Source organism: Ascochyta rabiei, chromosome 6 (genome assembly GCF_004011695.2).
Source record: "Ascochyta rabiei chromosome 6, complete sequence".
Classification (NCBI taxonomy): domain Eukaryota; kingdom Fungi; phylum Ascomycota; class Dothideomycetes; order Pleosporales; family Didymellaceae; genus Ascochyta; species Ascochyta rabiei.
This window is the reverse complement of record NC_082410.1, coordinates 1,576,465-1,597,390: the sequence shown is the minus strand read 5'-3', so window position 1 is coordinate 1,597,390 and position 20,926 is coordinate 1,576,465. Positions and strand designations below refer to the sequence as shown.

Here is a 20,926-nt window from a genome sequence, read left to right as displayed (position 1 = left end):
CTAAGGCAGGAAGATTGTAGAGGCATACCTAACGCTTCTACTAACTCCTCTGCTAGCAGTATTCCTAACTAAATAGATAAGCTATAATAAGACAACAGACTAACTTAAACAAGACTAAGGAATGTCTGTAACAATGCTGTAGGCAGCTGCATTTATAGCAGGCACTAAGGTAGGACACCTTAGTTAATATAAAGGAAAACCTTTTAATAAAGCTTAATTAAAGAGGATTATAGCAAAGGGAATTAAGCTATATTAGAATAAACTCCTGCTATTACCTACAGCATACTTAAAGCTAGAGGAGTACCCTCTCTATAAGATGTTTTAATAAGCAGAAAACAAATACCTATAAAGCTACAAACAAATAGAGTTATAGACTAAAGTTCTAGCAGCTCTAGTTTAGAAGTCTAGATAATAAATACTTAACTGTATGTAGGTCTATAAATACAAGTTTAATAAACACTACTACCTTAATAAGTGTAAAGTAAGGCTTATAGTTAGAGGAGACTAATAATGTAATATTATGTTATAAGACACATATATAGCAACACTTATAGGCTAATTACTTAGAATACTAATAGTAATTACTGCAAAATATAATCTTAAACTAAAATAATAGGATGTTATAAATGCGTTTGTCTATATAGCTATTAACTGCAAAATATACATAAGGATACTAAGAGGATACTAAAAGACAGGCACCTTACTAAAGGTACAGAAAGCCCTGTATAGACTCTGCATCTCCCCTCTACTATAGTAGAAGGAATTTACAGTAATATTAGCTAGAATTAGATTTAAATAAGTACTATAAGAGCTATACTGTATAATTAAGAATAGAATAATTATCTTCTTCTATATAGATAATATTATAATTACGTACTACCTAAAGCATAAACAAGAGGCAGATAATGCTATTAAACAGATACAGGAGCAATACCTATGCACTAGAGGAGATAACCTTTAATTGTTCCTTAGTGTAGAAGTCTAATATAATAGACAGTAACAGACAATTTAATTGTTACAAGCTGCATATATTAATAAGATTAGTTAATTAGTAACTAGACAGGACATAAGGCATAATACGCTAATGTCTAGAATTAAACTTAAGCCTAGGAACAGTCTAGCTAAACTGCTAGAGATTAATTAATATTAGCAAAAGATTAGATCTCTGTTGTTTGCAGTAGTAACTACTTAACCTAATATAGCGTTTGCCACGTCGCAACTTGTACGCTTTCTAGTTAACCTAAGTAATAAATACTAAGATACTGCTAACTAAGTGCTTCTGTACCTATAGAAGATAAGGAATCTGTTACTTAACTTTAGACAGAGTAAAGGACTTAAAGTTGTAAGCAACGTATTATTTACTAACAACACTATAGACTAGAAGAGTTCCTAAGAATACGCTATTAAGCTATTTAGAGGACTTACTGCCTAGAGAGTAAATAAACAAGATACTGTTACAACGTTAACTACTAAGGCTGAGCTCCTAGCACTGTCTTAAGTAGCTAAGGAAGCAATATTTACCTCTTAACTATTAAAAGAGGTTTAGGTAACCCTAAGTAATCCTATAATTATAATTAAATATAACAATATACAGATAATATGTCTAGTTACTATAGATAACGTACCCCACAGACAAGCTAGTCACCGGACAAGTCGGTTACTTTTGCCAAGCCCCCACCAAACTCCACCCCATTATAACCTAAAACAACCTAAATTAATACTGTAAACTACAGTACAGTCTATAATATTATTTAGAAACTTCTTCTACCTCTTTCTTACACGTTTGCGCGTTATGTCTAGTCTTACTGCACTGTCTACAGCGCCTTTAGGAAGGCTTACCTACTTTAGCGCGCACCTGCTTCTTTGCCTTCTTACCATTATAACGCGCCCTAAACTCTTTTAGGGCTATTAATTACTAGCCCTCTTTAAGTACTAGAGTACCTTCTTTCTTAACCTACTTTCTTTTATGTGATTTTTGTTATATAGCTGCCTTATTAGCAGCTTAAAGCTTAGTAATCTCCTGTTGTGCTAACACTAGCTTATGCGCAATTATAGCTGCCCCCTTTAAGACCTTCTTAAACGCTTTAACTATAGAGGTAGGCAAGCTATCTATATACCTCTGAATCCTTGTCTTTACAAGCGTTAATTGCGACTCTAGTTTAAGGGTGTTGCTTAGGGTTTGCGACTGCCAGAGCTTGTTGTTAACAGGTAGTAGTGGTAATAGCGTGCGCAGCTTTATATTAAGGCTGCTTATAACCCGTTGTAGGTTAAACAGGACCAGTCCAGCGCCTCAGAACCCTCCCTAGATATTCCTAGAAGTAATTGCAGCGTTATAGGCGCGTATAAAGCATGGTAGGAACTCTGTCTTTATAATATAGTTAATCTAGTTATATATAAGTATTTTAGCTTAGCGCCTATACGCCTTCTTTAAAGCAGCAAAATAAGCTACATTAAGAGGCTATGTAAGGTGTAATAAGTAGAAAGGCAAGTAAAGAGTAATTATCTTGCTATCCTTACAGTACTACTGGAATTTAAGAGAGTTGTAGCTCTTATAACTATTAATAATAAGCAAATAGTAGGTGCTAACAGTACGCTCCTTTGTATGCCTGTTAAAGTAGCTTATCTAGTCCAGACCAAGCTTATTGGTAGTCCAGCCGTTATCAGAGACTCTAATAACCCAGTCTTAAGGCAGATCCTCTTCTTTGTACCAGGCAGAGAGGTAGTAGTAGGCCTTAAAGATAAGGAAGGCAGGAATGGCCTATCCTTTGGCATTAATGCCTACTATAGCCGTAGCCCACTCCCAGTTGCCTGGTTAGACAGCCTTTAGCCAACCTCGTTGTTCTGAAGCTGTAACAACTGCTCCTAGGGAGATCTAGCCTATTATAAAGCCTGTCTTATTAAAGTTGTATATGTCTTTATCCTAGATGCTATACTTAGCTTTAGTGTTAGCTACTAGGCTAAACTAGCTCTGTAGAACCTTAGGATCCTTACAGAGGGCTCTCTTGTAGTTGTACTTGCAATTAAACTTGACTTTAAGCTCTAGGTGTTGCTTAACAAACGTACTAGGCCAGTTTGCGCTAACAGGACCTAGATTACGCTTAGCGCGCAAAGAATTAGCTATAGTAGCCACATCTAAGAGCTGAGAGGAAAACCCTTACGCGTCTAGCTTAAGAACATGTTTAATAATTATCTTTTTCTTATTATTATCTAGCTTCTGTAAGTTAGCTATAGAATTAGCGCGTAAAGGTTGTTCTACGTGTTAGTTGCTTAGTGTTGTTTGAGAGACTCTGTAGATAGCTGCAGCGCGTTACTAAGAGAGTGTTGCGTCTTGTTTAAGAGCCTGAAGCGCAAGCTGTATCTAAGCTTCTTTTAACACGTCTGAATAGTGTTGTTAAGAAGGCATTAGTATGTGAAGGGTAGTTTAGTAGGGGCTTGGCAAAAGTGACTGACTCGTCTGGTGACCGGCTCGTCCGTGGGGTACGTTATTACTAAGATATAAACTAAACTTTAGTATATTAATAAACACAACTACTAGTTATAATAAGAAGTTAACTATAAAATAATTAAAGTAGAATATATCCTATCTAATAACATAATTGCAGATAGATTTACAAAGTTGTTACTAATTAGCAAATAGGCTAGCTTTCTTAATTAGTTAGGACTTGTTAAGGGCTAGAAGGGTACATTAAGGGATATCCTGCTTAAGAAGATGTAAGAGCAACTAGAGGACCTTACGTTAAAGAGTTAATTAACTAGTTTACGCAGCTTATAATAGGATTCTAAGCTAAGGGGGTGTGTTAAATAAAAGGTATTAGAGAAATAGGTTAGGCGATATACCTGCTAAGAAACTGTGTAGGGGCCCCTACTAGAACCTAGATAAGACAAAAATCACCCTTACATAGAACAAGAAAATAACATTAATACATTATTATTAACTTATTACTATTACCATCCAATCTAACACTAGTATATCTTAACCTTATGCAGTTAGCTATTAATGTGCTTACTATCCCTACCTCTAGCAGCAATTGTAAGCGTATGTTCAGTAAGCTTAGTAATCTACTTAAGCCTAAGCAGCGTAAAGTAAATAGTTACTTATTATTAGCTCTATAGGCACTGCGCGGCTAGATCTACGCAGGTTTCTTAACACTAAATAGAGCCTAAACAGAGGGGTAGACTGATAATAAGATAGACTCTAAGTACGTAATAGGAGACTAGGGAACAGATACTTACTAATTTTGTACTAGAGTATTCTTTTGCTACACTAAATTACTTAATTAAATTAATTAACTAAGTTAATTAAGCCTCTACAGCAATCTAATTAATTTAATTTGCTGCTCTAATTGCGCTGACTAAGCCAATTCAAGCCAGTGCCGCTAAGTTGATTGACTTGATTGTTGACAACTTTGATGATAAGACGTCTGCATGCCATCGTAGAGCTGATCGCCGGTGAATCGGCGCCCAAGCTCCGAGTGGGTCAGTGCGCAACCGCCGCAATGGACATCATCGAGCCGCAACTCCAGAGCCCCAAACATTGTCGCCGCGCCGTCACCATCATACCTTTGCCTCAACACAGCCTCCTTACTCATCCGACACTGAATCTGTATCACTGAACGCAACCCACAATACCCCACGTAACGACCACACGACAACCCCGCCACCATGTCTAGCGGAGAGGTGCTCAAGGCGGACAAGGACTTCAGCAAGGAGGCCGACGCCCAGATTCCAGAGGCTGAGAAGCTCGGATCAGTCAGTTAGAAACGTGAAGGAGTCGGGGCGAAGCTAACTTTATACGTCAGAGCAACCCACAAGCTGCTATCGACCAGCTGCTTCCGCTCGAGAAGAAGACACGCCAGGTACGAAGCCTACTTACCACGCCCACGCAACTATGAGCTCACCTGTTGCAGGCTTCAGATCTTGCGTCTACTTCCCGCGTCATCATCGCCATCGTCACAATAGCCAAGAAGGCAAATGACTGGAACCTCATGAACGAGCAGGTGCTTCTGCTCTCGAAGAAGCATGGGCAGCTCAAGCAAGCCACCACCAAGATGGTGCAGACCGTCATGACCTTCCTCGACGATACTCCGAACCTCGACACAAAGCTCTCCGTCATCGAGACGCTGCGGACAGTGACTGAGGGCAAGGTGCGCAGCATACGGACAACGAGTTGATGTGGAAACTGACACAGGTGGCAGATCTTCGTCGAAGTCGAGCGCGCTCGAGTTACACGGATATTGTCCGACATAAAGAAGGAGCAGGGCGACATCAAAGCGGCCACAGACATCCTCTGTGAGCTTCAAGTGGAGACATTCGGCTCCATGACCCGACGAGAAAAGACCGAGTTCATCCTGCAGCAAGTCGCTCTTTGCATAGAGAAGGGCGAGTGGACACAGGCTGGCATCTTGAGCAGGAAGATCAGCAAGAAGTACTTCCAGCGCAGGCCGAAGAAGACACCCGAGCAGCTGGAGAAGGACCAGAAGGAGCGCGAGGAGAAGGAGAAGACCCGCAGCGCAGACGACCCGCCAATCGAGCCTGAGGACGATGTCACAGACCTCAAGTTGAAGTACTACGAGCAACAGATCACATTGGCAAAGCACGACGACAAGTACCTTGAGGTCTGCAAGCATTACCGACAGGTGCTGGATACCGAGGCTGTCGAGGAGGACCCTAAGAAGCTCCGCGCGGTATGTACCTGATGTAAGAAAGGATATCTGGTTATACTAACGTCTCTCCAGATTCTCCAGCGCGTCATCTACTTCGTCATCCTCGCACCGTACGACAACGAGCAGTCCGACCTCATTCACCGCATCCAGCGCGACACACGCAACTCACAGATTCCACAAGATGCACAGCTCGTGAAGCTTTTCACCATTCCTGAGCTGATGAGGTGGCCCATGGTCTCTAAGCAGTTTGGCCCGCATCTGACAGACACGGACGTTTTCGACGCGGAAAAGGACGATTCGGACGATGAGAAAGCGCACAAGAGGTGGCAGGATCTGCGAAAGCGTGTCATAGAGCACAACGTTCGCGTTGTCGCCAAGTACTATACACGCATTCAGATCCCTCGTCTGACCGAGCTTCTGGACCTGACTGAGGACGAGACAGAGAAGTACATCAGCGATTTGGTCACTGCAAAGACGATCTACGCCAAGATCGACAGACCGGCGCGCATCGTCACCTTCTCTAAGCCCCGCGACTCAGATGACATCCTGAATGAGTGGAGCGGGAACATGAAGAGCCTGCTCGGCCTTCTTGAGCGAGTCGATCACCTCATCACCAAGGAGGAGATGATGGCGCGCATTCAGCCGACAAAGGTCGACAAGAAGGCGATCAAGGGAAAGGCCAAATGAGTGACGAAGGTGACGTGACGCGAATTCATGATTAGTCCAGTGGGAAGGCGTCTATAGTCGCCTCCGCGCATGCATTGCGCATGTAATATAGACATCGAAACGGATGCTTGTCTATGTCCTGCCCATCTATATGTGAACGCCGCGCCGCGGATTGCTGAGAAGATTACATGCTCAAAATGGCACATCCATATCCTCGACACTCTCTTCTTCTTTCTTGGGCCCCTCAGCCTTGTGTAGAACCTCCTTGATGAAACCGATCAACGCGTTGACGCTCGCCTTCTGCGTGCTCGGCAGGAAGTGACCACCAGGATGGTAGACGACTCTCCCTTCACTCTTCTCGCACGCCTCCACCAGCGCGAGACTCCTGCTCTCTTCCACCACCGTGTCCAATGAACCCAGGAAGTGCAAGATAGGCGTCTTGATCTTTGGCTCATAGAAGGCGTGATACGGATTCTGGCCCCGCGCCGCAAACCCACTGTAGCTCACCGCGAACTTCAGTGGTGGGTGTATGCAGTCCTCCATGTATCCCGTGTCCTCCTGGAAAGACTCCGGATACCGCATCCCTCCATCCTTTTGCAGCTTCTCAAAAGCCTCACGCTTTCCAGGCTCAAGCAAGCTCGCCACCATAGCCGCCGCTGCGCCGCCCTGCGAGAATCCTATCACGCCATCAAAGGGACCCTCAGTCTTCAGCACCTCCGCAATCCTCCCTAGCCCCTCCTCCAAACCAGCATACGTGTACGGCTCACTGTCGCCCTTTCTGCGCCACCACGCCCATGCATCGACCTCCTCTTCTTCACTGCCGTCTTTCTTCTCCTCGCCATGCAGAAACGATACGTCTGTGGGGCTCAATCGCAGCGGCGCAGTCGGGAACGAGAGCGTGATGCCCGCGGGGAAAGCCTTTATGAGTGTCTTTCGCAGTGCGCCGGTTTTGGCTTGGAAGAGCGGGCCCGATTGCGTGAAGCCGTGCAGCCAGAGTATCTTTATCGGTCGAGTTGGGGGCGGGGCGGCGGCCATTCTGCGGAAGCGGTACAAACTGAGGACGTTTGTCACGGTGATGTTGCGGGGTATGAAGGACCGTGGGGGACGGCCGGGCATGTAGTAGTTGGGCTTGATGTGTGTGCGCGAGTGGGGTCGGGAGAGGGTTGATGGTGATGAGAGTCGGAATTAAGGAATCACTTCGGAATGAGGTCATTTTCGGGATTGGCGAGGGATTGCTCTCGTTGTTTTGTGTACATGTAAGACCGACTTCTTTACTTCCTTACATCAGTGCTACAACCGTTCCAGCAAGTTACAAAAACACACACGGTTTCAGTGCCGGTAGAATAACTGTACGTCCGCATGGGCTTCTTCTGTTGTAAGACAAAATCGCAGACACGGTTTTCGAAAACCTCAGATGACTAACGTCTTGTCACTCGCATCCATGTCCCTGTCTCATATTCAGGGACTGGCCTAAGGACGACTTGCTTTGCGATTCATAATAGCACACAGCGTTGATTGGCATTTGGGTAAGGTCTGCGCTAGTCCCACACCCGCACCTTCTCCGCTCTCTCAACCCGAACTTCATCCACAACTCAGGCGTCGTCAACGGCTCTACTAAAAGCGTAGTGTCGAGACGCTTCAACGACGTTTACCTCTTCCATCTGTCAGTTTCCCCCGCGACGGAATGGATTCCTAGCCGTGAGAAACGTATACGGACTAAATCTCGGAACTACAGCCCCACAAAGGGTCAGTGTAGACCGGCCACATTGCGTATTCCTTATGCTCGACTCGACATGGAAGATGCGTTGGCCATTAGACCGGGTGCGCAATTTCAAGCGGCAGTCCTATGGGACATTCTCCGGACGTCAAGCACAATTTCACCAAGCAAGCTCATCCATGCATGTATAGGTGGATACCAACCAACGCCCGACCTGAGCGATGACGCTTGACTTAGACACGGTCCGTATGTGTTTTGGTATACAACGGTCCGTTATAGCCTCTGGTTTGTTGGCGCTTCTCCTACCCTTAAACGCATCTCTCAAATTCGTTACCACGGTCCACCCCTCTTGTTCACATCATAATATCCGAAATTCGAACTGAGCAATAATGTCACAATTACTGGCCACTTCTATGCTCTGTAGCTTCACTCCACCAGCATCTCCAACTACATTTTCTGGTACCATGAAGTGGCTCAAACGTACGCCCTCAACCGTTCCTTTACCGCCCTCGCCTACGAAATCGCACGAGTGTTCAGACAGCGATTCGATTTTATCAGCAGAGCCACTGGTCTTGACCGAGTCGAATTTCACAAAGGTCTTCAAATCTTTACACGCGAGATCTAGTACTCTATCATTACGACATAAGCCTAGCTCAATGTCTCTCTCAACAAGTTCAGTGGACGGTTCACAGCGTGAAGCCTCAAGATGGCTGTTTAGGCCATCACCGATACGCGCTGCAACCTTTGCTCTCCCTGCGACAGAGCTGGGAGACCATTTTGCGCGTTCATTACCGACATACAAAGAGAAGCAAGCAGAACTCCGCCGAAGGCGCGAGGCGAGTAAGCAGCGTGTCAATAGAATGCGCGCATACCTAGGGGCTGAGATGCCTAAGACGATGGTGCAAGGGGTCGACGATCTATTCACTACGATTCAAGGAACTGAAACTTCACACCGACGCATCGACAGCGGATTCCAGGAACACAACGATAGCGAAGTTTTCCACGAGTTTCAGAAGCCGGACACCTCCAACATATCCGAACTCTTGGAAGATGAATTGCCCATGCTTCCTCCACTGGGAGAGGACTTCCTCTACTACGCCCTGACACGCATACGAGCTCGGGATATGCGCGAGTTTGAATGCGTAGCCTGTTCCAAGACTCACAGCAACTCATCGCAGGAAAGGCGAGCCGTAGCGTGGATACTGCACGGCTGCAAGCACTTTGTGCACGATGCATGTCTTGACAAGCTGCGTGAGAATGAAGCCGCGTGCAGGACTCACGGATGCTTCAACTGTGAGGCCCTGAAGCGCATGATGGTGCGCCATACCACCGAGGAGATGATATTACGGCATAAACGCCTATTGGAAGTGACGCAGAGCTGTTGAGATTGAGAATCCCTTGGTTGGGAAATTCATTGCTGTTAGCTACCTATCCGCAGGATTGCCGCGTATGCCACGAACGTCATCTGGTATACAGCTTCGACCCCAAACCATAAGATAGATGTCGATATAATCAAGAGCCTTTATGGAGTCAGACCCCATGCAAGCAGACAACTCTCGGTATCAGAACGTCTAACACACCCCAACCATCCTTCACCCCCTTTTCTGCAAGTAATTAGAGAATGCGACAGGACTGTCGAGGAAGCAGAACAAACAACAGCAAAATCAAGCTTACCAACATGAGCTGGACTATCAGGCTTTTTTCGTCAACGAAGTTGTACGTGGTAGCAGCAGCACGAATGAGTGTGCAGCCGCCTAAACGCGTTCACACCAAGAGATGTAGAGCAGCCGAGGGATGGCCGTAGAACAGAAGACAGAATCAATCAAGTTGCAAACGCACCAATAACAGCAGATGGAGCAGCAAGTTTGTACGTGAGTATTCTTCATTCAATCACTCCTTCCTCGTCTACCTGGCGTCGTTGGCTTCCACGGCGCTTCCGCACCCCTCCACTCAGCCTTGCACATGCATCATCTGCCAACCCAGAATCTATACAGGGCAAGACTATCACACGTGTCAGCGCTCAAAACGTCGAGCGAGCGGATGGCTCAATGTAACTCACGCTTCCGCAAGACCCGCAGGACTTGTTGTCGCCGTCGATGGTAGCGCCACACTTGGGGCAGCTGCTGTGGAAGTTGACAAGAACCGTGGTGGACTGCATATTGCTTCGAGGGTCCAGCGTCGATGTTTTTGGTTATGAAGTTATGTGGTTGTTTGGCTGAAACGCGGAGTTGTCAAGTTGGTGATGGCTGAGGTTGGAGGGGTAAAGTGGGGTTTTAATGAAGGCTGCGGTAGTAGGCAGAAGTAGTGTAAGTGGGTCGCGCAGTCGTGATCAGGCTCTACGTATTGAAATGTTTACAGTTCTGCACAGGGCAAACGGCGGGGACCGTCAGCGGCTGAAACTAATTTCATTGGCTTAGATAGTTGATAGAGGTCTTGCGTCTTCCTTCTAGAAACGCCGACTACTTGCGCCTGATACCATAGTAGTCAGATGATGCATGCACAGTCAGATGACCTGCGCGTCGCGAGCGGTAGAGGCGCATCGTGGTATGATTGGCTTCAGACCAAGTCAGCATGGGCTAGCTGGTGAGAGGGGTTGGTAGGTTTGGATGTGGAAGAGATAGCGGACAAAGCTGACATGACAGAAGGAAAGTACCAACACGGACCGTATCTTGACGAGCCGGTGGTCTCTGTATCATGTCTGCTTTACCTGACGTGACAGATTATCTGGCCGTTTATGACCGCAAACCAGCCGTCTTCTTTCTTCTCCATTTCTCGGAATGTTGCAGAGATTTCTTCAAGCTCAGCCTCGGTGCCATGGTTGCCGTCGAGGACTCGCTGCTTGAAGTCGCTCTTGACTGTTCTGTCGGCCCATAGACCACACCACTGCGCCCGCGTAAGCTTCGAATTGCCTGCATGAGTATTACAGAACATGTACTCACCCACACCCGCTCCTCCGGTGTAGAAAAACACCATGCTCCAATACTAGTCTCGATGTTCTCTCTCTGTATTCCAGCCTGCATTGCAACAGAATGCAGCATCTTTCCCATGTTCGGGTATGCCTTCAACCCAACTGCAACCTTGATGTACAGGTCCTTCCATTTTTGCATGCCTGGGTGCTCAGGGTACCAGTCCATGGCGCCATAATCGCAGTCCCTCACCGCAACAATGCCACCTTTCTTCGTGAGACGCACCATCTCCTTCATACACCCCAACGGGTCCTGCAGATGTTGAAGTACCTGATGCGCGTGCACAACATCGAAGCTGGCTTCTTCTACACCGTCTAGATCTTGCCAGTTGAAGATGTCGCCAACCTCGAACCGCACGTTTGTCACGCCCTTCTCCTGCGCGTGTTGCCTTGCCTTGTCTATGACGTCAGCGGACGGGTCGATAGCGTAGACGAAGCCCTGCGGGATACGACTCGCAAGATCAACGGTGATTGTGCCGGGGCCGCAGCCAACATCGAGAATCGTAAGGGAGGGGTTCAGGAAAGGTATGAGGTGAGGGCAGGAGTTCTCAACGGTACGCCAGCTGTGGGAACGCAAGACGGAGGCGTGGTGGCCGTGGAGGTATGGTCCTGACATGGTTTGAGAGAAGATGTGCGCAAATTTGTACTATTCAGTAAGCTCTTGGATATACAAGTAAGATTGTGAGATTATGAAAGTGACGCAATGGGTATCGAGCTTTTAGCTGTAGTTGGGGAGTTTATATCAAGTATGGGCTATACAATTCCAACGGCGGCGCCGACGTCGCTGACCTGCAGATGCGGAGGTACTGAGCCACTAGTAGATGTGTAGTAGCTATCACAAGCGTTGAAGGGAAGACGAGATAATGATGTTGAGGAACAGCTCCCCTCAAATGCCTCCGATGCCGGCCATGCAGGTGCTCACTGACGTCGCTTAGTCACGACCGTACCCAACCACTCAAACTTCTCAGTCTCTTAGCCAACTCTGGAGTCAACCCGCATCTTCGAAACACACTTGGTTCGTGTCTACTGCCTATTCATAAGCGGATGCTGAAATATGTTCTCTGTGCTTCGCAAACGCGATTATGAATTCTGATGCTTGAGAACAGGACTAGATGCTGGCCGGTGATTATCATCTTGTTGGTTGAATAAGTAGCAAATACTCGGATCATGATATTCAAAAGACGGATAACGACGAAACAACCAAGTCAGCTCTTTTGAAGAGACTCTAAAGCTGCTTCAAGCTAGCATTCAAAAACCAGTGAATGGTAGCACAGATCAAGATTCACATGGTGATCAAGTTCTGGCCGAGAAGGACTTCGTCCTGAGCGAGCGCCTGTTTTTACAAGTACAGGGGTAGGAGGATCATGTGCTGATTACCAGCAAAGGAGGAGATGTAGTAGATTCGAACTCCCTTCCATGCAAGACCAATGCTATCTTTTTCCCCATCCATCATGGTGTTCATTAATCGCCAACGTTGCATTTCCGGCATTATATTGCTCCCCTCTTCCTGCACCTCGAAATTCTCATGCCAATCGCTCCTCCAGTGCACGCCCTACTGCGTCCAAAACCATTGATAGTTTCCTACATCCTACACTGTAAGCGCAGCGTGTCTCGCATCCGGCGGTGGCTGCGCTTCGTAACTCCGGCTAGGCTGAGCAGTCGCGGCCGACACAATTGGTGCAGTCAGTGCAGCCGGGGTATTACTATGTGCGACATCTTCCAACTCGTGGTCGCTTCCCTCATGTTCCTTGTAAGCCGGCAATGTCGCATGCTCACTCCCTTGTCTCTGTCCATGCCTTCCACTCGTCACATTCGCCAAAGCGGCTTCGCGCCTGGCGTTCTGCTCACGCAGTTTGCGCCTCTGCGCCGGGTAGAACCACATAATGCCGATACCAAGGCCGAGAACGATAGCCACGCAAGGGATGCAGATGCCGAGCGCAACTACGGCGCCGCTTTCAAGGCGCTTTTGGAGATGGTGTGTGCCGGTGTCCGGGGGTGAGATTGCCGGTGCGGCGTATGCGACTTGGAGGAGTGCGAAGAAGAGAGGTATTCCTATGGAGAACATGGTGGGCTTGCTGTTCGAGTTTCAAAACTGCGAAAGAGCGCTGGAAAGTGATGTTGAGATGGGTTTTTCGCAACCGAGCAGGACAAACGCACGCCCGGGGTGAGGCATTGTCGTATTTTATAAATCAGGTCAGAACGTGGTCTCCCGTCCCGTTTACGCATGTCACCTTCCTTGTTCAGCTTGCAATTAAGGCGAACCTCGGTACGGCGCTAGTGCTGACAACGCCCGCTGATAGGTTGTATGAGCGGGCGTGTCAAGGCTTCTGTTTGCTTGTGTACGTTTCGAATCTTGGATGATGGCAATCGATAGCTGGTTGTGCGAGGAGGGAAGAACTAGGATCAAGCTTCTCTTGGCTAGTGGGGCGGGTAAGTCGCCTGTGCTTGTTTGTTGGTTATTGGGGGTTTTACAATACGGATGTCAAGATAAGAGGAATGTAGTTAGGGATATTCTAGAACGGATGGCGAAACTGTTGCCGTGGATTATAAGACACAAGCGGCCACAATGAGGTAAACTATCTAAGGGACTATCAAGAGCGCTTAGCGCGCGGGAAGGTGCCCCGCCAAACTGTAGCTCTGGTTTAACGCAGACTTCAAGAGCTTTTCCGCAGTCTAGTACATCCCCTGGTGTAATGACGATCTGCTGATGCCTGTTAGTATCTTGATGGACAATCCTTTTCGACAAGGGACAGTAACAGGGATAAGGGCTCTGTTACTTTCCAACTTCTCCAACTGATCCCACTTCATCGAATTGTTCTCTTTCCCACAAACTTGACGCAAGGGCGTGGACCAGGAATTCTTCAACCGCATGAAGTCGTGCATTACCAAGGTTGGTATCGTTGAGCAAGACCAGATGCTTGCGGGGTTTTCCACCACAGACTTACATTGGAGGCTTCCACCGGCATAGCATTCTTTCCGGGTGGCGCCAATGACTGTAGTATGTACTTCAACGTCACACTTCCCCCATTTGGCATGTTTCTTTTCACTGTCGATTGCGGTCATTTTCTAGCCCTGTTACTGTTCGGACCAGGTGGAAATCTTCTGCCTTGATCATGACACGCGAATCCCGTCCTCATGCAGCCCCAAAAGTCCCACGTCAAGGCGATCTGTTGCCAAAAAATTCCGATAATCTCAATGCACCTCATACCGTCCAGCTCCCATTCGACAAAAACACATGTGTTTCTCAAACCGAAAAGCTATGGTTCCGCCTGCAGTTGCTCAATATTAGTCAGAGAGATTTCGTTAATGGCTTCGATAGATGTATGCAAGCATGAGGCGGGTGTCAATGAGAGAGTGCGCGCTGTGGAATTAGATACAGGATTTTGGCCTACCGAGCTTCGTTGATTTATCTTACAACGAGGACGCAGATTGAGCTTCAGAACAATTTACCTGCGTACCATCTCGATGCGCGTGCGAAACGCTTACACGTAACAATAGTCCCATTGCAGATTCAATTGTTCGAGAACAGCGACAACGATAGGTCTTTCACGCTTTTGCATTGGAACAGCAGTCAGTACGAAGTATCACGAAATGAACCTTAGCTCGAACTGCTTTTCTCCATTTTAATACTGTAATCTCTTCAGGTACCGTGCCTCTAGACAGAGAGAGCTAGGAAGGACCGAGACTCAACTTGCAAGAGTTTGTGGGTCGTAATCTTAAAAATTGAATTTTTCGCAAATGATCCGTAAGTTGCAATATGGGCAGTGAGCATCCTGATCCTTTCAAATGTTGTTGCTAAGTGTACCAGGGCTGATTCTCAGTATTTGTAAGGCCTGAGACAAGCATTCAGTATTCTAGTCGAGGATATCTGATTGAGTTTGTTTACAAACACCAGTTGGAATGATTAAGGCCCGAAATGAATGTACGGAACCCAGTAGAAAGACGCCTCGGCAGTCGCCGTCGTATCATCGTCCCACACAATCTCACCATTTCTTCCGTTCAATCCTATCTCGACATCCGCATCCCGCAACGCCCTTACCGCTACATGAAGACCGTAACATACCGCTGCGTCTGTCATTCCTTCGTCCCGAAGCGTCTCGTAAAGTATTTGGGCAACATGTACACAGTGGCTATCAGACACTTCCCACAATGTTCCGATGACGTGTCGAAAGCCAGCGAGCTGGAAAGCGCTAACGAGGTGTATGCCCTCATCGACCAGCTTCTTTGCTTTGTTGCTGCTGGTAGAACACGCAGATAGAAAACCTAGGAACGGAGAGTTATCCTTGATGCGAACCTCTTGAAGATCGCCCACTGTCAGAGGGTTTGTGACCCAGTCTTCGAGGAGAATACAGCTTTGTGAGGGATCTGATGGATCTGAGTGTCCATGACCAGCGAAATGGAAGATCTTGCATTTTGTAAGCCTTTTAAGCACTTCGTCTTTGCGAGGAATCGGCAGGACAGGTGTCAGCTGCAGGGAAGCACATAAACTGACGAGCATGTCTATCTCTTTTGAGGCATACGGAAGTTTGTCCTGGAGCATTGTTGCTTCCATGGCAATCATTAGAGCTTCGTCCGAAACAAAAGCTGTGTCCTGCCGAGAACGAAATCTCCGACTGTATACAAGCGCCTTGAGTGATGAGCTGTAAGACGACATCACTCTGTCTATCACTGTGTGTCCCGTTCGTTGCAGATGGAGACCGGCTGCGTGGATTGGAAATTGGCTGAGTGCACCTGTAGGAATCCACCACACGTGTGGCCAGACGTCGTCCGATGGTGGCCCTGTATAGTGCAATGATTCCAAACAAGGACACACCGCGACTGTCCAAAGCCATTCAAGTGTTTGCGCAGACGGTATGAGAGACTGTTGCAACTTCAGGTCCAACTCTTCCTCTGTTAAGAGTGGCAAGGGAAGGATCTGCACCAGCTCCTGTTGTACGATAAATGCATCGCAGCGGTACGAGTTGACGTTGAAGATGACTATTGGTCCCTCATTCGCAGCAGTCATCAGTTCCTTCTGTGCTGGTGGAAGCAAAAATCTCTCGAAGCCTGGCAGAGCACGGATCGTTGCGATGACGTTCGTGAGGTTACGGTCTACTTCAAACCGTCGATCTATCTGAGATTGTAGTGAGGGCAGAGACTTTTCTGATAGAGCTGCATCCCGATTGGGTGAGTCTAACTCATCCCTGAGTGACTCGAACTTAGCTGCTATACCAGGATGCCGCTCTGTCAATTCAGACAGATCGGTGCGCATGTCCAGAAGGAGGCCAGAAATGACACACCGGCCTTGTTCCAACAATTCAAGAGCTTCCAATCCGCTCTTACCCGCATTTAAAGCCGCGGCCGCAGCTGAGGAGGCTAGGCCATTGAACTGGCTAATCATATGTTGCTTCTCGTCTTGTTCCAACATCCGAGGGCTGACAAGCGGAAGAAGCACCATTGCGGATGCCAGAAACTTACTCGAGTTTGTCCAGTCACCCCTCGAAGCGTATATTCTGGCGGCGCGACGTGCTAGAGAGATACGGTCCTTGGGGGAAGCAGAATTGCAGGCCCAGCCGTCCTCGAAACAGGACAATGCCTGGTTTTGATCATCGTCCGCTGGTGAATGTCGTGATCTCTCCAACAACCAGTTCCCAAGGTTCTCCAAGTGAAGAGCTCTTTGGGGGTATTCCGGAGGACTGGCGTCAATCGCTGCTTCCACTGCTGCGATAGCATTATCACGATCTTGTGCCGAGCTTGTCAATTCGTAGCGTGTCCACAACGCAAGGCCAAGATTATTGAAACGTGCGGCTCGGTCAGCGTGCACTGCAGAGGTGCTCTCCACTGCCATCTGAGCGCTCTTAACCGCTTCGTCTGTGTCATGAACAGACTTGGTCCGCTTGGCGCGGTCAGAAAGCCAGACCGCCAAGTTCGCCTGCCACACCGGTAACCTTGGGCTATCTGCAGCCGTAATCTCGATCGCAGTCTTGGCGGCTTCTATGCAGTTATCAATATCTGTCAGAGACTTATGACGCTTGAACCTCGTATGCAGCCACAGTGCATAGTTGTTCAACCACCTCGCCCTGTCTGGATGCTCAGGAGCAACAATGTTGACTGCAGCCTTTGTGAATTCAATGGCACTATCGAGATCTGACATTGAGCCGGTTCGTTCAAATCGTCGACCCAAGCATATTCCGAGGTTACTCATCCAGCCAGGCCTATCAGGCGAGCCCGGAGGTGTTGCATCGACAGCCATCCGAGCGAATTCAACAGCACGTGTTATGTCCTCCATTTTTCCAGCCCGCTCAAACCTTGTGCAAAGAAGTATGGCCGAGTTGTTGTATCCAACGGCCAGCTCAGGGACGTTGCGGGTATCCACGTTAGCTGCCTTTTCGGATAGATTGATGGCTCGATTCAGGTCGTCCATTGATCCAGTATGCTCAAATCGCAGAAAGAAATGGTGTCCAAGGTTACCAGACCAGGCACTATGATTCGGATGAGTCTTAGGCGTTAGGTTAAACGCAGTTTCAGTGGCCTCGATTGCACGATTTATGTCACTGCCATGATGATAGCGTTCATAACGTTGGCCGAGGCATGATCCCAAGCTCTTGAGACCTCGAGCGTGGCCTTGACTACCTGGTATACTGGTCGAAATTGCGGTTTCGGCAGCCTTGACGGCACGGTCAAGATCTTCTGCAGAATCAGTCAAATGAGACCGCTCACTGAGCCAGGTGCTGACATTTGCTTTGATTTCAACCCATTCGGGGGATTCTGCAGGAATTAGGCGTAATGCTTCCTCAAGGACAGTGATAGCGCGGTTGAGAGATTCGATAGACCCTGACCGCTTAAACTCCATACCAAGGCACAGCCCAAGGTTATCCAAAAAGGTGGCTCGATTTGGATGGGTTGGAGGTATAGCTTCAATTGCTTTCTCAGCGACAGAAACCGCGTGATCAAGATCGATATCCAGCCCAGTCCACTCGAATCGCCTGATGAGCCGACAGCCAAGGCTTCCTTGCCAAATGGCTCGATTGGAGTCATCCAGAGGAGTAAGTTCGATTGCTTTTTCGAACACGTCGATAGCGCGGTCTCGATCAGCCATTGTCACAAGTTTCTCAGATCGTTTGCCAAGACAGTTCCCGAGATTGCCCAGGCAGATAGCTTGATCGACACTGCCTGGCAAAGCTGCATCAACGGCCATACCAGCTATTTCCACAGCGCTGTGTAAATCCTCGATTTGTTCGCGTTCCTGGAAGCGTTCAAGAAGCTCAATACCGGTATTGCAAAGCCATGAAACTACATGCTGGAACCCTTGTGGTGTTGTTGGCATGATCTGTCGTATGGCCGAAGTCAGTATGGCCAAGTTCCCTGGATCGTTGCTGTTCCGCATGTTGTCCCACATCTCGATAATTTGGAGCCATTGCTGGATGAACTCGAAGGAAAGTATGTGAATGGAGGGATGAGCTTGCGATACTGGTCTACAAGGGTTAGTTACGTCCAAAAGCGAACAATTCACAGGTTGACAGAGCGGAGCCGCTTCCCAATGCTTTCTTTGCCTTGTCTGTATCCTCTATAGCAAGGAAGCTGACTTACCTTTGGTCCATTTCCCGCGATTCATTGTGGGTGAGTTGTACAGACAGCATCATGTCGACTATCTGGAATCGTCGGCTGCGTTCTGGGTCCGCAGCTTCGGTAGCTGCCGCCCATTTTGTTGCTTGCTGTAGTGCAGCTTCCAAGTATTTGGGTGATGAAGACTTTGTGAAACGGAGAAATTGGATGAGAATAGCAATTTCGATGTCAGAATCACTTTCGGTGTTCTCATACAGTGCAGCAAAGTCCAACAAGCTTTCTTCGTCAAAGTCTTCAAGCATGCTCATGAATTCGGGCTCAACTCGGAAGACGTCCATCTTGACTGGAGACCTGGTGGTATGGAACAATCAGCTTTGCTTCAAGCATCTACGTGCCAGAGATGGGGCTTTATAAAGCTATCCGACCATATCTCAGCCTTGCTGCGCATCCCACCATGCGTCTCCACTGGGGGCTGAAACAGATCGTCCTAGTCTGCTGATGCACGTTCTTAACTATAATCCTTGTTTTCGAACCGAAACGACAGACCTGTGAGTCCACCCCCTTCCATCCGGCAGGGCCAGTAGCTGTGTGGTATCGAAGTATCGAAGTATTTCAGACAATCGCATAGCTTTTTTACGACGATCCTAGGATCAACATGACACGGGGCGTAGCAGGGATATTGAAAAGGACTGCGTCTTGCGAGAGTTTGGGGGCTGTGCTGACGTTGCATGGTTGAGTTGGTATTGTGTTGTCTCGTTGGCCATTCGCTGATAGGATCACATAGCGAAGTTAAGCGCTACCGTGTCTGTGCGCGCAACGACCGGAGTCGCGCAACGACCGAATCATTACAACTACACTATACTTTAACGCGTTGTAACTTAATAACTATAGCAGCTATTAATAAAGCGCTTACAGCAATTAATATGCTAAAACTAGGCAAAAAACTTGTGTATTAGTATTTTGCTACCAGGTTCAGCGTTAACTGCATAACTCTAGCTTAGAGACACAAGCACGTTTAGGACTCCTGGGAGACTAAGGACATTAACTAGCAACGTTTAACGCTATAACAGGAGATAGAGCTTATAAAGTACATAGAGTTGCTTAGTACTTGTTACTTACCACCTACTAGAGAGATAATCCAGAATTTCGCGTTGCTAGTGGCTTAAAATCCAGTTAGTAAGAGCTAGGTTACCTGCTTTATTAACAAGTACTCTATCTATCTTATCTTGTGTTACTCTACTAGGATAGATTAACTATGTTATAATGCTGATTCCTATAATAAATATACGCTCTACTTTAACCTGCTACAGCACAAAATCTCTAAATACTCTATTAAGGGTTGCTATACATATAATATAGATAAGAAGGGCTTTATAATTAGTATTACAGGCAGGATAAAACATATGTTTAGTAAGCGTATGTAGATAAAGGGAGAGATTAAAGCATCTATCTAGGATAGTAACTAAGCTTAGTAGACGCTTATAGCGTGTGTATGTAGTAATAGGACAGTACTACTGCTAGGCATTATCTATAAGTTAGCTAACGCTAGCATTAAATTAGACTAGGTAGCTGAAATTAAGCTAGGAAAACACTCTGTAATAGTTATATTATCTTTCTTAGGGTAGACAAATAGGGATATAGGCCTTGCCTGGCTTAAGTAGGTGTTTAATTGCTACACTAAGGAGAAAGCACAAAGAAAGTAGAGGCTTTTAATACTAGATAGCTACAGATCCTATATAACAATAGACTTTATTAAGTACTATAATAACTACAAGATCCTCCTGGCTGTCCTTCCCCCTTACTTAACCTAAACGCTCTAGCTGCTTAATATAGTGCTATTTAAGCCTCTATTAATAGTATACTTAAAAGTAGTTATAACACACATCTATAAGGCTTAAAACAACGCACCTATTACTAGAGTAGACTTCTTCTGCCTATTCTGGCTAGTGTAGATGTGTAGCTTTACTAAAAAGCTAATACTTAAGTCCTTTAAGGCAACAGGTATCTATCTACTTAATCCTAACGTTATCCTCTACTACTTTGTTAAAACACTAGAGAGCTTAGATTTAGATAGGTCCTTATTATCTGTTTATAGCAACAAGGATTAGCTTAAAATAGAGACGTTATTGCAGCGTGTGGTTAAAAACTAGAGTAAGAGTAATGTTAAAAAGATAAGACAATTAATCTACTATATCTTAGTTAAAACCTTACTTCTCTAGCATAAGATAGATAGCCTTAAAAAGACTCTAAAGACGCAGAAGAAGCATAAAAAGAAGAGTAAAACCTTAGACTTGCAGTAAAAGCAGGAGTACTATAGTGGTGCAGTGTTCTAGTTACCTAGAAAGGTTAACAAAGCACGCTTCTGTAAGC

The 20,926-nt window shown here is 46.8% G+C and overlaps 7 protein-coding genes across 7 annotated transcripts, besides 11 other annotated features; 2 read left to right on the top strand and 5 right to left on the bottom strand.

Annotated features, from left to right (window-relative positions):
- Window positions 1-1,619: part of a mobile genetic element that runs on past the window's edge.
- Window positions 1-3,963: part of a mobile genetic element that runs on past the window's edge.
- Window positions 1,607-1,690: a mobile genetic element.
- Window positions 1,618-3,485: a dispersed repeat.
- Window positions 3,484-3,983: a mobile genetic element.
- Window positions 3,793-3,963: a long terminal repeat.
- Window positions 3,919-3,952: a tandem repeat.
- Window positions 3,944-4,409: a dispersed repeat.
- Window positions 3,964-3,967: a direct repeat.
- Window positions 4,410-4,662: 253 nt separating the features above from the next.
- EKO05_0004431 (proteasome regulatory particle subunit) lies at window positions 4,663-6,350 on the top strand (the record flags this gene model as incomplete). The annotated part of the gene is made up of 5 exons (XM_038938900.1): window positions 4,663-4,749; window positions 4,800-4,856; window positions 4,908-5,144; window positions 5,196-5,684; window positions 5,736-6,350. The coding sequence occupies 5 exons, from the start codon at window positions 4,663-4,665 to the stop codon at window positions 6,348-6,350; spliced, it is 1,485 nt and encodes a 494-aa protein (XP_038800228.1).
- Window positions 5,465-5,501: a tandem repeat.
- A 171-nt stretch (window positions 6,351-6,521) lies between the features above and the next one.
- On the bottom strand, window positions 6,522-7,445 carry EKO05_0004430 (Dihydrofolate reductase; the record flags this gene model as incomplete). Its single annotated transcript, XM_038945585.1, has 1 exon — window positions 6,522-7,445. The coding sequence occupies one exon, from the start codon at window positions 7,443-7,445 to the stop codon at window positions 6,522-6,524; it is 924 nt and encodes a 307-aa protein (XP_038800227.1).
- A 990-nt stretch (window positions 7,446-8,435) lies between these two features.
- On the top strand, window positions 8,436-9,431 carry EKO05_0004429 (uncharacterized protein; the record flags this gene model as incomplete). Its single annotated transcript, XM_038945584.1, has 1 exon — window positions 8,436-9,431. The coding sequence occupies one exon, from the start codon at window positions 8,436-8,438 to the stop codon at window positions 9,429-9,431; it is 996 nt and encodes a 331-aa protein (XP_038800226.1).
- Window positions 9,432-10,032: 601 nt separating this feature from the next.
- On the bottom strand, window positions 10,033-10,204 carry EKO05_0004428 (uncharacterized protein; the record flags this gene model as incomplete). The annotated part of the gene is made up of 2 exons (XM_059636392.1): window positions 10,033-10,047; window positions 10,106-10,204. 2 exons carry the CDS (start codon window positions 10,202-10,204, stop codon window positions 10,033-10,035), a joined length of 114 nt encoding a protein of 37 aa, XP_059492375.1.
- A 545-nt stretch (window positions 10,205-10,749) lies between these two features.
- EKO05_0004427 (uncharacterized protein) lies at window positions 10,750-11,627 on the bottom strand (the record flags this gene model as incomplete). The annotated part of the gene is made up of 2 exons (XM_038938695.1): window positions 10,750-10,929; window positions 10,986-11,627. The coding sequence occupies 2 exons, from the start codon at window positions 11,625-11,627 to the stop codon at window positions 10,750-10,752; spliced, it is 822 nt and encodes a 273-aa protein (XP_038800225.1).
- Window positions 11,628-12,599: 972 nt separating this feature from the next.
- EKO05_0004426 (uncharacterized protein) lies at window positions 12,600-13,076 on the bottom strand (the record flags this gene model as incomplete). The annotated part of the gene is made up of 1 exon (XM_038945583.1): window positions 12,600-13,076. One exon carries the CDS (start codon window positions 13,074-13,076, stop codon window positions 12,600-12,602), a length of 477 nt encoding a protein of 158 aa, XP_038800224.1.
- Window positions 13,077-14,915: 1,839 nt separating this feature from the next.
- On the bottom strand, window positions 14,916-18,894 carry EKO05_0004425 (uncharacterized protein; the record flags this gene model as incomplete). The annotated part of the gene is made up of 2 exons (XM_038938704.1): window positions 14,916-18,465; window positions 18,581-18,894. The coding sequence occupies 2 exons, from the start codon at window positions 18,892-18,894 to the stop codon at window positions 14,916-14,918; spliced, it is 3,864 nt and encodes a 1,287-aa protein (XP_038800223.1).
- A 458-nt stretch (window positions 18,895-19,352) lies between these two features.
- Window positions 19,353-20,926: part of a mobile genetic element that runs on past the window's edge.